The 14857-nt window shown below is 47.8% G+C and overlaps 1 protein-coding gene across 1 annotated transcript in view; it reads right to left on the bottom strand.

The window, feature by feature from the left end:
* prkg3 (protein kinase cGMP-dependent 3) overlaps positions 1–14857 on the bottom strand; it is a 47201-nt gene that overhangs the window by 23333 nt on the left and 9011 nt on the right. The window contains exons 10-11 of the mRNA XM_062550340.1: positions 11306–11501; positions 1574–1692 (exon numbers count right to left, since the gene is read on the bottom strand). Coding sequence (XP_062406324.1) covers positions 1574–1692; positions 11306–11501 — 315 coding nt within the window. The remainder of the gene's footprint in view (positions 1–1573; positions 1693–11305; positions 11502–14857) is intronic.

Here is a 14857-nt window from a genome sequence, read left to right as displayed (position 1 = left end):
AACCTCTTATGTTAGAGATCTTTAATGGTTTGATGAGGGGGGGGGGGGGGGGGGGTGGTATTTACAGTACAGGGGGTATTTATAGAAGTAGATGGGTGGGGGTATTTATAGTGGAGGGAGAGTAGAGGGGGTATTTAGGGTAAAGGGGGTATTTATCCCTTACACCAACTCCACTCTTAATGACACTCTCTACCACACACACACACACACACACACACTCTCTCTCTCTCTCTCTCTCTCTCTCTCTCTCTCACACACACACACACACACACACACACACACTCATTATAGCAAACCTAATGGAGACTTAATTAGTGCTATTGATTGTACCCCAGTGAAAACAACTTTCAACAACAGGATCCCTTCTACACACACACACACACACACACACACACACACACTCTCTCTCGCTTCATTACAGCAGACCTGATGGAGACTTAATTAGTGCTATTGATCGAATCCCAGTGGAAACAGCTCTCAATAAGGTACACACACACACACACATACACACACACACACACACAACGCGTACACACACACACACACACACATACACTGTGCGCACATCCACACACACACACACACACACACACACACTGACTCTATCTCCTGAGGAGGCTATTGCTGTGCTTCCTTAGAAGAGCTGACCTGAATGGGTCACGCTGGAGGAAGCAGCTCATAAATAAACACACACACACAGACACACACACACACACAGACACACTCTCTCACACACACACACACACACACACACACACACATACAGCATGCACGCACCCGTGTATATGCACACCCAAACACATCTACAGCATGCCCGCAGACACTCACAGACACACAGACACGCATACACACACACACACCCCATGTATATCCATGCAACTGCTCCCAGTAAAGACTAAATACTAATCACACACACATACAAACACACACACACACAAATGATGCACAAAAATACTCATAAATGCATAAACACACACACACACACACACACACACGCACAAACACAGCAGCACACACACACACACACATGCATGTGCATGTCCCCAGTGTCTGGACATTGGACACAACTCCAGAGGAGCACTACAGTCATAAAAGCTGACAATGGAGGCAATGTGCTTGTGTGTGTGTGTGTGTGTGTGTGTGTGTGTGTGTGTGTGTGTGAGAGAGAGATGATGTTTTGTTTTGTTCTTTCACATGCTACTACTTGTAATATTACTGTATATGTACTAAGAAATCCTTTGGCTATTTTTTGTCATGCCAGTAAAGGTCAATTGAATTGAATTGAATTGAGAGAGAGAGAGAGAGAGGGGGGGGGGGAGAAAGAAAGGGAGAGATGGAAAGAGAAGGAGAGGGAGAGATAGAGGGAGAGAGACTGTGTGAGAAGATCTGGTAAACCAAAATGTATAGCAGAGCTTTGTGTGTGTGTGTGTGTGTGTGTATCTCACCTGAGTGGATCTGGTAGCTCAGTTGAAGTTCTAGCAGAGCGTCATGTGTGTGTGTGTGTGTGTGTGTGTGTGTGTGTGTGTGTGTGTGTGTGTGTGTGTGTGTGTGTGTGTGTGTGTGTGTGTCTCACCTGAGTGGATCCGGTAGCTCAGGAGAAGTTCTAGCAGAGCGTCATGTGTGTGTGAGGCTCCACACCATCCAGGTTCCGGACATCCAGGAGAGGAATATCCCTGCTCACACACACACACACACACACACACACACTCCACCTATCTACTCTACCCCTGTATGTTCTGCAATTCTAATGACCCTTAGTGACCTCTCCCTTAATCCCGTCGACAGAGTCCTTCTGTCCGCTCTGACACACACACACACACACACACCGTAGTCTTCCTCTTCTCCTGCTCACACACACACACACACACACACACCGTAGTCTTCCTCCTCTCCTGGCTCCTTCCTCTCCGTCTCTGGAGTCTCTCAGTAGAGCTGCAGCTGCACTCAAGTAGATCATTAACCCATGCCCCTCCTCCCAACCAGGTGTGTGTGTGTGTGTGTGTGTGTGTGAGATTGTGTCATTAACCCCGGCCCCTCCTCCCAGCCAGGTAACACACTGTCACAAGGTGTGTGTGTAATGTGTGTGTGAAGGTGTGTCTGTGTGTGTGTGTGTGTGTATACTTGTGCAATGTGTGTGTGTAGGTGTGTGTGTGTGAAATGAATCAATGTGTGTGTGGTAATATGCACAGGTGAGTGGATGAATGCGTGCGTCATTGGAGAGAGGAAATGAATTGTATAGGGTGATATTGATTAACTGTCTATTTACAGTAGTGTGTGTGTGTGTGTGTGGCTGATGTCCTTAAAAACACAGAGAGCCGTATTCGGCGATGATGTAGCCGGTGAAGAGGCAGAGACTTTGAAATGGGCAAAAGATCTCTAAAGATAAAGCTTTTCATTAGCCAGGTATCACACAAGAAACATTTCCTGACGTGTTCCAGGTATCACACAAGAAACATTTCCCGACGTGTTCAATACTTATTTCCCTTGTAGTAGATCCCGTCCTCTCTGTACTTGTGTAGTAGATCCCGTCCTCTCTATGCTTGTGTAGTAGATCCCGTCCTCTCTATGCTTGTGTAGTAGATCCCGTCCTCTCTGTACTTGTGTAGTAGATCCCGTCCTCTCTATGCTTGTGTAGTAGATCCCGTCCTCTCTATGCTTGTGTAGTAGATCCCGTCCTCTCTGTACTTGTGTAGTAGATCCCGTCCTCTCTATGCTTGTGTAGTAGATCCCGTCCTCTCTGTACTTGTGTAGTAGATCCCGTCCTCTCTATGCTTGTGTAGTAGATCCCGTCCTCTCTATGCTTGTGTAGTAGATCCCGTCCTCTCTATGCTTGTATACATCACATTGCACTTTCCTGCTTTTGTTTTGCACTTCTGGTTAGACGCAAACTGCACTTTGTTGTCTTTGTACTTGCATAATACTCTGCACAATAAAGTTGAACCTAAGCTCATCTAATATCCTGATGCACACAACCTGAGTTCACATCCTAGAGTAAATTACCCACACACACACACTCTCTGACACTACACACACACACACACACACACACAGACACGGACGCTACCCTGGAGGAAATGGTCCCCAAGCAAACACACTGACTCTGACACTAGACCCCCCCCCCCACACACACACACACACACACACACAATGAGGACATATTGAACTGAAACTCGTTGAACTACAGCTAAGCTCAACCCCACACTGCAAGTAACCAAGTGTTATTACAATCATATCAAGATCAGAAAATCTAGCTGGTACCTTGCACTTTCTTGTGAACACATTTGACTTCTTTTCAGCCGTCTCACCCTGAAAATGATCAAATGTGTCTGCCAGTGTGTTGATTAAAGTTGTTTTGATGAGACTCCTTAAATTAAGTCTTCTTAAATGAAGTCAACGTGATCTTTTGAGAGAGCACTAGGTAAGCCTCTTCATGCTAAACACAATACCAAATAGAACTTTTCATCTTAAATTAGCATTCAATACAATTGGATAGATTTGATTTGTTGCAGTGTATAGTGAAGCTACTATTACTATTTTTACTATTTCACACTCTCACACACACCTACAGTCCTACACACACACACACACACACACACACACACTTAACCCTCTACAGGAATCCCTGGCAAACCGCAGATGATCTGATAACAACAGTGTGTGTGTGTGTGTGTGTGTGTGTGTGTGTGTGTGTGTGTGTGTGTGTGTGTGTGTGTGTGTGTGTGTGTGTGTAATGTGTAATATCTGATTAAAGGGTTAAGTGTTTGACCTACAAGGAGATTGCCATCTCAAATGCCTTAGCACAGTTAACCAGTTACATAGCACAGGTAATCAGCATAGTTACATAGCACAGTTAACCAGCATAGTTACATAGCACAAAACAACAGGACCTCCTGCCATGACCTCTAGTGACCTCTCTTTTACAACCCCATCCTCACCATCACTGGTGGCCAGACGTCTTCCCCTATCCTAAAGTGCACACAGAGCTGAGGGTTTGTGTGTCATGGAATACAAATAAGTGTGTGGACACCAAAGCCCTCCTGGTGTGTCAGTCAGCCAGAGTGTCTTTTGGGGGGTTGATTTTCTCAAGACCAACCCCAGGTGTGTGTGTGTGTGTGTGTGTGTGTGTGTGTATGTGTGTGTGTGTGGGTTGGGACACATCTTGCAGCATGTCAGTGTTTGAGTAGCTCATTGAGTACAACACCGTGGAGATGGTCCCCACTAGATCTCTTCTAGAACCCCACTAGATCTCCTCTAGACCCACACTAGACCTACTCTAGAACCCCACTAGATCTCCTCTAGACCCCCCCTAGATCTCCTCTAGACCCACACTAGATCTCCTCTAGACCCACAATAGACCTCCTCTAGAACCCCACCAGATCTCCTCTAGAACCCCACTAGATCTCCTCTAGACCCACACTAGATCTCCTAGGTCTCCTGTAGATCCCCACTAGAACCCCACTAGATCTCCTCTAGATCCACACTAGATCCCACACTAGAACCACTCTAGACAGGGCCAGAGCGGTTTTGTTACCGCGCACCTCTCCTCTGGAATAATCTTCCTCCCTCAATTCGATTAGCAGACACCCTCTCTATTTTTAAGTCTAGACTTAAAACCATTTCTCTTTAGTGCTTCCCATAGTTAGGTATGGTGCAGTGTGGAACTTCAACCACCTCAGGCAGGGTCTTACTGGAACGGACCACCTCTGCTGTGGGCTTGTGTGACTGGTGCCCCAGTCATGCGTCCCATGGTGGCTACTGACCACACCTGTGCTGGTGTTGACTACCCTCCACCATGCCTTAGTTATGCTGCTATAGCATAGCGCTGTCTACCCTCCACCATGCCTTAGTTATGCTGCTTTAGCATAGCGCTGTCATGGACTTCTCTTGTGTCATGCCGTACAACTCCTCTTCTCCCCTCTCCCTCTGTCTCTCTCAACTCTCCTCCTTCCCTCTCTCCCTGTCCTGTCATTCAACTCCCTCTACTTCCCTCTCCCCCTCTGCCTTTTCCCTCTATATAGTATAATAATTTATATCCCCATTGATATGCTTATTAATACCAACCATCATGACTTATAGTAATACTAACCCACTTTCTTTCTCTTCCCTTTCCCCTATACCTCACCTGTGTGAGGTAAACCAAACCATTACATCAGCCATCTTTGTGCCTGGCCCTCATCACACCTGAAGTCCCATCCCTCTGACTGCCATTGCCATCGTCATCCCTATGACTGCCCTACCATCGCCTGCTGTGGTTCCCTGCCCGGATCCCTGGCCCACGCATCCTAGCGACCCATTACTTTCCGAAATTACTAATGTATTACTAATGGACTATTTATTCCCTATACTGGACTGTTTGAACCTTCTGATACTACAAATGAGTTTACTCTACTGTAACTGACCCTAGGCAGATGGGTTGGGCCCTTGAGTCGTGGATCTGTCTGAGGTTTCTTCCTATATGTATCTCTAGGGAGAACTAGGGAGTTTTTCCTTGCCCCTGTTACTCATGGGGTCTCTTTGAATGTTTAACACTCTGTAAAGCACCATGAAACGTGTAAGGTTTCTAAAAGTGAAATGTTTCTAAAAGTGAAATTAAATTGAAATTGAATTGAGAGCTTCACTACTGAATGTGTGTGTGTGAAACTTGTGTGTGTGTGTGGAGTGTGTAACGTAAGTTGAACAACAGCATTATCCCTGAGTAGGATCCAGTTAATTATTACTCATCTACAGTTAATCATCACCTAACTGAATTAATCACACACACGCACAAGCACACACACACACACACACACAGGAAACTACCAATCCACCCATACCTGATGCAAAGACCTTCCCCTTACCTGTATGTGAACAGGATCTGCAGGGTTTAAGCTCTGAGCTGGAATGGTTTAGCATCTGAGTTACTGAGCTGAAGTGGTTTAGCATCTGAGTTACTGAGCTGAAGTGGTTTAGCATCTGAGTTACTGAGCTGGAGTGGATTAGCATCTGAGTTACTGGACTGGAGTGGAATAGCATCTGAAGTGATTTAGCATCTGAGTTACTGGACTGGAGTGGAATAGTATCTGAAGTGGTTTAGCATCTGAGTTAATGAGCTGAAGTGGTTTAGTATCTGAAGTGGTTTAGCATCTGAGTTACTGAGCTGAAGTGATTTAGCATCTGAGTTACTGAGCTGAAGTGGTTTAGCATCTGAAGTGGTTTAGTATCTGAGGGCGTATTCACACCAGGAAGGTCCGTTAGTTCACTTATTTGGTCCGGACCAATTTTTTTTTCTTTTTTTCTTTTTTAGTGCGGTTCGCTTTCACACCGTGATTAATTGCAACCGGACCAGAATTTATAAACAAAAGCACATGTGCTAAGGTCGTTCAACCATTGGCTGGTAAACGTGTAGGTGGGGTGAAGAATAGGAAGCCAAAGTCAAAGTTGGCCCACGTAAATACTATGTTTGCGTACTGTACTCGTTATTATCCTAGCAATATAGTTTATACAGTTACAGCTTTGCAGAAGTGCTTGAGCGTCAAGACCGTTTGATGCAAGTTTAACAATATCATGCTCGTAATTTTGCAACGACGAAGACGTGCAACAAAACAGCTGAGAAGAGCTCTCATGTGTGTCCAACATGCTAACAGCAGGCCTACGGAAGACGGAACGGGTAGGAGATGCAAAATCAAATTATTGTTGGCAAAAAAGCGTTAGCCCACTGCTGCTTACAGCTGTTGTGCGTCACGGAGCTATCCTACATTTCCCATAATGCGCAAAAACTACGGGAGCTCGTCAAATCCAAAAAGGTAGATTTCTGTAACTGGGTCGGATCGAGGTCGGTCTGCTTTCACACCATAAACGAACCGCACCAGGGTTCGATAGGAACCGCTCCGAGACCACCTCCTCAGCTGGGTCTCGGTCCGCTTGTTTGGTCCGCACTAGAGTTCGAGTGATTGTATTCACACCAGTCAAAAAGGTCCGAACCAAGCAAGAAACGAACTTGAGTTCGTTTTAATCGAACTAAACAAGGCAGGTGTGAATACCCCCTGAGTTACTGGACTGGAGTGGTTTAGCAGCGGTCACTCCAAACTTCAGGCCACTGACTGACTGGTGCAATACTCCGTCCCTGCTCACCTAAGCGTGGGGTGTCTGTGTGCAGTTGCTCGTAAAGCCCAGCGCGTTATCACACACTTATCTGTGTGGTTAATTTTAGCGTTTATGGCCAGAGCGAAAGAGGTAATTCAGCACATCGGGTGCTACGAGGCCAGATATTACACACACAGCCGTGCGTTACACATACCCTTTACACACACAAGCACCTCAATAAAGTCCACAAACACTGATCTCACACACACACACACACACACACAAGAGCCTCAATAAAGTCCAACGTCACTAATTACGCACGCACCTCAATAAAGGCCACAAACACTGATCTCTCCCTCTCTCTCACACACACACACAGTCACTGTCCTACTTGACCAGAAACACACTTCCTATTCGACCTGATGCCACAGTACTACATTCAGCCACCAGGGGGCACTAAATCTCATCTGGCCGGCTCATTACCCATTCTGTCTTATAAAGGAACATAAGGCTGCTCACTGCAGTTTAGACTTTATTGAGTGTGTTTAAAGAATCAGACGCGAGACCGCTAGCAAGTTGAGATTTTATTGAGTGTGTGTGATCAGTGATGACAGAAATGAGTCATAATAAGGCATGAGCATCAACAACAATGAAAACACTAATACTGGCAATAGCTCCTCTTCATCTAAACACTGTGCCAAAGTGTGTGTGTGTGAGGGTCTGGGTCTGTGTGTGTGTGTATGAGTACATAAGAGAGTGTGTGTGTGTGTGTGTGTGTGTGTGTATGAGTGCATAAAAGAGTGTGTGTGTGTGTGTATGAGTACATAAGAGAGTGTGTGTGTATGATTGCATAAAAGAGTGTGTGTGTGTGTAAGGATGTGTGTGTGTATGAGTGCATAGTGTGTGTGTAAGAGTGTGTAACTGGCCTCTAGGGGCAGCTTCAATGTGGCCACAGGAATGATTGAGAAAGAGTTGGCTTAAGGCAGCACTCCATTACAGTTCTCTTTCTCACTCACACACACACACACACCTAATGAAGTGTGTGAGTTGTTCAGTCCATTGTGGTCCGGTACACACTAGTGAGGTAGGCCAAACTGGATTGGCTAGTCTGAGGATATGAGGGCAGCACTGGTGCATCATGGGAAAAAATAGCAAAGTAGCGAAGAGAAATAAAACCAGCATCAGCGAAGATAGCTTTATATAAGAGAAAATAAAACCAGCTCCATATAGCCAAGATAGCTTTATATAAGATATATAGCAAAGTTAGCTTCATATAGGATATATAGCGAAGTTAGCTTTATATAAGATATATAGCGAAGATAGCTTTATATAAGATATATAGCGAAGTTAGCTTTATATAAGATATATAGCGAAGATAGCTTTATATAAGATATATAGCGAAGTTAGCTTTATAAGGGAAATCAAATGCAGACGGATTGTAGATTCATCAAGCAGCTCAATGGTGCTGGTGCCGACATGCCAGGCTGATCCGATTGGTGCTAACATAACGGGACGATCCGATTGGTGCTGACATAACGGGACGATCCGATTGGTGCTAACATAACGGGACGATCCGATTGGTGCTGACATAACGGGACGATCCGATTGGTGCTGACATAACGGGACGATCCGATTGGTGCTGACTCATCTCAGCTCATCACAACAAAACACAAGGCGAATTCGACTTCATTTAGCCGCCTTTAGACGAGCGCAGACGAGACTATTTCTGAGATTCCGATACTTCTTTCAAACCGGAACTGTACATAAAGTACGTCATGGATGACAACGTATCAGAATGTCAGAAAGAGTCACGTCTGCAGTCGTCTTAAGATGGCTACATGAAGTCGAATTCGCCTGTTGAAAAGATTCAGCGCAACTTCTACCCATAATTCCCCCAGGTCAGAGGTCAAGTAGGCAAGTCTGTGAGCGAACACTTGCAATCGCCGCTTCCTGCATCAGGCAGGAAACTTAATCCACGACTCAAATTTGTGCAACTTAGGACAAAACATCTTCTTCATCATCATCATCATCATCTGTACGTCTATATAGATCAGAACATCGTATCTGTGTAGTGCATCTTCATTTTCACACAAACACTGCAAACGCTACATTTCAAATCTCAAATAATACACAATAGTAAAGTCGCGAGGCAGTCACATGACAAACAAAAATAGTTCCTTATCAGTCACATGACAAATAGAAATAGTTCCTAATCATGACAAATAAAAATAGTTCCTCATTGATCATATGACAAATAAAAGTCGATCCTTGTCCATCATGTGACGCATCAAATCAGGAATACTCAGATCACAGATCTAGGGAAGAGTGGTAGCCAATCAGGACCTTAGGGACACTCCAAAGCAAACACAAACAAACAAACAACAGAAGCCAAACTCCACTGGAATGGGCAGCAATGGCTTCATCACAATGGGATTCTGCACTGCTACTCACTGGCCACTAGAGGTCCCTGTTTCACTGGAGAGGAGCCTCAGAGTCCTAGAGTCCACACACACACACACACTTACACACTTACACACACACACACACACACACACACACACACACACACACACACACACACACACACACACACACACACACACACACACACACACACACACACACACACACACACACACACACACACACACACACACACACACACACACACACACACACACACACACACACACACACACACACACACACACACACACACACACACACACACACACACACACACACACACACACACACACACACAGACACACACACACACACACACACACCTTAGCTGGTACACTGAGGAGGGCCGTCACACACACAGTCCGAGTGTAATCGAGCCCTTTACAGGTTACAGTGAGCGTGTGACTGACTGGACCCATGTGGGGACACCTGCTGGTGAGATAGAGGCGGTGCAGGAGGTAGTCTGTGGGGGCTAGTGATGCAGGCTTGGGATTGGCCCCAGACACACACACACACACACACACACACACACACACACACACACACACACACACACACACACACACACACACACACACACACACACACACACACACACACACACACACACACACAGGTCAAATAGATACGGCGGGCAGGGGTGTGTGTGTGAGGGGGTAGCACTGCGTTAAAAGACGTCAGGGTCAAGTGTGCCTCTGAGCCTGGAGACCCGCTGGGTCGTGCAGGAAGTTAAAGAGGAAATACTTCAGTCCCGTTCAGTACACTAACAATCAATATACGCATCAATAGTGTACTAACAATCAATACTCTCCTCAATAGAATACTAATAATCAAAACCCCCTTAATAGTATACTAATACAATCAATTCTCTCCTCAATAGTATACTAGTAATCAATACTCTCCTCAATAGTATACTAATACAATCAATACCCCCTCAATAGTATACTAATACAATCAATACACTCCTCAACATACACGAATACATAACAACACTCTTCTGGGAGAAAAACACAGCAATATCACGTATTTGTACGGAACGCTTCTATGATTTTCAAGTTTTTCCAGAGTAGAGGAACCCACGTGGAGTAGAGGAACTGAAGTGGTCTGAGACACATTTTGCAGTCGAGCACTTTGAGTGCACTAAAATCATACTGCATACTTCTATACTAAAATCATAACTACCTACGACATCACGTCACCACACTGCAGACAGCAGAGAAGCATACTGCACACTTCAGCTGATTCATGGGGGGAGAAGCATATTGCATACTTCTGTACACTCTTAGGGAAGTGTGTGTGTGGCAAGTACTGCATATTCCCTACACACACACACACACACACACACACACACACACACACACACACACACACACACACACACACACACACATTAACACTTCAGGCTCTAAAAGCAGAACAGTACGAGCGAGAGTCTCGGCTCTCCTCTGGATAAGAGAGATAAAAACTACACTTCTGGATTAAAAACTACACTTCCCTGGCTCCACACCAGGAAGTGTCAGTGAGTCCGTGTTAATTAAGCTGCTCTCTGATTGGCTGGCGGATGAGGTCCTGAGATGGGCGTTAGTAGAAGGGGTGGAGTTAGTGGGCTTGGTCATCAGAAGGGGGCGGGGTTACAGCAGTGGTGATGAGGCTGTGACTCCACCCACCACCCCCACCCCTCCAGGTGACCACAACGTCTAACCACGCCCAGTAAACACACAAGCCCCTCCCCCATGCGCGTCTGGTGGGCGTGGTCACTCGGGGTGGGCGTGGTCACTGGGGCGGGGCGTGCATGCGGCCTGCAGGGCGGCGGTGTGCTCGAAGGCGGCCTGAGCGAACTGGCCGGCCGAAGAGGCGGTCCATGTAGCCCTCGCCGCGCGGGAACAAACCCTCCAGGAAGCCGATGTGCCCACCGCCAGACGTCACCAGCAGCGCCACGTTGGGCAGAGTGGACGCCAGGGACACGGGCAGCGCTGAGGAGAGAGAGAGAGAGAGGAGTGAGTGTGTGTGTGTGTGTGTGTGTGTGTGTGTGTGTGTGTGTGTGTGTGTGTGTGTGTGTGTGTGTGTGTGTGTGTGTGTGTGTGTGTGTGTGTGTGTGTGTGTGTGTGTGTGTGTGTGTGTGTGTGTGTGTGTACCGTGTTTAGGGGAGAAGGGGTCGTCTGCAGCATTGAGACACAGCACAGGCACGGTGGTTTGGGGCAGCTTGTATCCGGGGCTGTGTGTGTGTGTGTGTGTGTGTGTGTGTGTGTGTGTGTGTGTGCGCGTGTGTGTGTGTGTGTGTGTGTGTGTGTGTACCGTGTTTAGGGGAGAAGGGGTCGTCTGCAGCATTGAGACACAGGCCCTTTCCGAAACGGATCCCTACTCACTTCGACTCGGTTAGCGAGTGAACTTCCTTTTCAAGTCCACTCGTGGGTGCGGAGAACACTCGCATTGAAGGGTTAGGGGGTTAAAACAGCGCTACATTTCGGATGCGCTTGAAGGGAGAAGGAAGTTGACGTCATATTCGTTTTCATAGAAATTATGAAGCCAATATATATTAAATCGCCTATTAAGATGTTCTGGACACCCCTATGTATTAGGATATACATCCCTCTTCTGTCCTTTCATTACTATGAGTGAGGAGTTGCATTTTATGCTTTATTTAACATCAAATTATAAAAGTGCTGTAAATGCGACCTGCACATGTGTTTAAATATTACAGCCTACTTCTGTACGATCTTGCACATTTTACTGAGTATCAAACTGAACATGAGTTGTTACAATGTAGCTTAAAACACGCTTTTGTCTGTAAATGCTGTCACACGGACCAAAAAACAACTGGCAGGGAGATACGCGAGCTGCACGAACACTTGAAAACGGTTGCACCTGCGTTTCAAGACAGTATCCATGCAGACTTGCTCCTGGAGGCGTGGTAGCCCCTCTCCCTAGGCACTTCACTCCACTCAAAATTCGTTTCGGATGATACTTAATGTGGCGGACCCTCGCGTGAACGCGCAAACGAAGTGGAAGTGTGTAGTGTTAGGATTTAGGGGCTGGTTTCGGAAAGGGCCACAGTGTGTGTGTGTGTGTGTGTGTGTGTGTGTACCGTGTTTAGGGGAGAAGGGGTCGTCTGCAGCGTTGAGACACAGCACAGGCACGGTGGTTTGGGGCAGCTTGTATCCGGGGCTGTGTGTGTGTGTGTGTGTGTGTGTGTGTGTGTGTGTGTGTGTACCGTGTTTAGGGGAGAAGGGGTCGTCTGCAGCGTTGAGACACAGCACAGGCACGGTGGTTTGGGGCAGCTTGTATCCGGGGCTGTGTGTGTGTGTGTGTGTGTGTGTGTGTGTGTACCGTGTTTAGGGGAGAAGGGGTCGTCTGCAGCGTTGAGACACAGCACAGGCACGGTGGTTTGGGGCAGCTTGTATCCGGGGCTGTGTGTGTGTGTGTGTGTGTGTGTGTGTGTGTGTGTGTGTGTGTGTGTGTGTACCGTGTTTAGGGGAGAAGGGGTCGTCTGCAGCGTTGAGACACAGCACAGGCACGGTGGTCTGGGGCAGCTTGTATCCGGGGCTGTGTGTGTGTGTGTGTGTGTGTGTGTGTGTGTGTGTGTGTGTGTGTGTGTGTGTGTGTGTGTGTGTGTGTGTGTGTGTGTGTGTGTGTGTGTACCGTGTTTAGGGGAGAAGGGGTCGTCTGCAGCGTTGAGACACAGCACAGGCACGGTGGTTTGGGGCAGCTTGTATCCGGGGCTGTGTGTGTGTGTGTGTGTGTGTGTGTGTGTGTGTGTGTGTGTGTGTACCGTGTTTAGGGGAGAAGGGGTCGTCTGCAGCGTTGAGACACAGCACAGGCACGGTGGTCTGGGGCAGCTTGTATCCGGGGCTGTGTGTGTGTGTGTGTGTGTGTGTGTGTGTGTGTGTACCATGTTTAGGGGAGAAGGGGTCGTCTGCAGCGTTGAGACACAGCACAGGCACGGTGGTCTGGGGCAGCTTGTATCCGGGGCTGTGTGTGTGTGTGTGTGTGTGTGTGTGTGTATGTGTGTGTGTGTGTGTGTGTGTGTGTGTGTGTGTGTACCGTGTTTAGGGGAGAAGGGGTCGTCTGCAGCGTTGAGACACAGCACAGGCACGGTGGTTTGGGGCAGCTTGTATCCGGGGCTGTGTGTGTGTGTGTGTGTGTGTGTGTGTGTGTGTGTACCGTGTTTAGGGGAGAAGGGGTCGTCTGCAGCGTTGAGACACAGCACAGGCACGGTGGTTTGGGGCAGCTTGTATCCGGGGCTGTGTGTGTGTGTGTGTGTGTGTGTGTGTGTGTGTGTGTGTGTGTGTGTGTGTGTGTGTGTGTGTGTGTGTGTGTGTGTACCGTGTTTAGGGGAGAAGGGGTCGTCTGCAGCGTTGAGACACAGCACAGGCACGGTGGTTTGGGGCAGCTTGTATCCGGGACTGTGTGTGTGTGTGTGTGTGTGTGTGTGTGTGTGTGTGTGTGTGTGTGTGTGTGTGTGTGTGTGTGTGTGTGTGTGTGTGTGTGTACCGTGTTTAGGGGAGAAGGGGTCGTCTGCAGCGTTGAGACACAGCACAGGCACGGTGGTCTGGGGCAGCTTGTATCCGGGGCTGTGTGTGTGTGTGTGTGTGTGTGTGTGTGTGTGTGTGTGTGTACCGTGTTTAGGGGAGAAGGGGTCGTCTGCAGCGTTGAGACACAGCACAGGCACGGTGGTTTGGGGCAGCTTGTATCCGGGGCTGTGTGTGTGTGTGTGTGTGTGTGTGTGTGTGTGTACCGTGTTTAGGGGAGAAGGGGTCGTCTGCAGCGTTGAGACACAGCACAGGCACGGTGGTCTGGGGCAGCTTGTATCCGGGGCTGAGTGTGTGTGTGTGTGTGTGTGTGTGTGTGTGTGTGTGTGTGTGTGTGTGTGTGTGTGTGTGTGTGTGTGTGTGTGTACCGTGTTTAGGGGAGAAGGGGTCGTCTGCAGCGTTGAGACACAGCACAGGCACGGTGGTCTGGGGCAGCTTGTATCCGGGGCTGAGTGTGTGTGTGTGTGTGTGTGTGTGTGTGTGTGTGTACCATGTTTAGGGGAGAAGGGGTCGTCTGCAGCGTTGAGACACAGCACAGGCACGGTGGTCTGGGGCAGCTTGTATCCGGGGCTGTGTGTGTGTGTGTGTGTGTGTGTGTGTGTGTACCGTGTTTAGGGGAGAAGGGGTCGTCTGCAGCGTTGAGACACAGCACAGGCACGGTGGTTTGGGGCAGCTTGTATCCGGGGCTGTGTGTGTGTGTGTGTGTGTGTGTGTGTGTGTGTGTGTGTGTGTGTGTGTGTGTGTGTGTGTGTGTGTGTGTGTGTGTGTGTACCGTGTTTAGGGGAGAAGGGGTCGTCTGC

The sequence above is a fragment of the Sardina pilchardus genome, chromosome 12, assembly GCF_963854185.1.
Source record: "Sardina pilchardus chromosome 12, fSarPil1.1, whole genome shotgun sequence".
NCBI lineage: Eukaryota > Metazoa > Chordata > Actinopteri > Clupeiformes > Clupeidae > Sardina > Sardina pilchardus.
The sequence above is the reverse complement of the archived record's forward strand: the minus strand, read 5'-3'. Positions and strand labels throughout refer to the sequence as shown.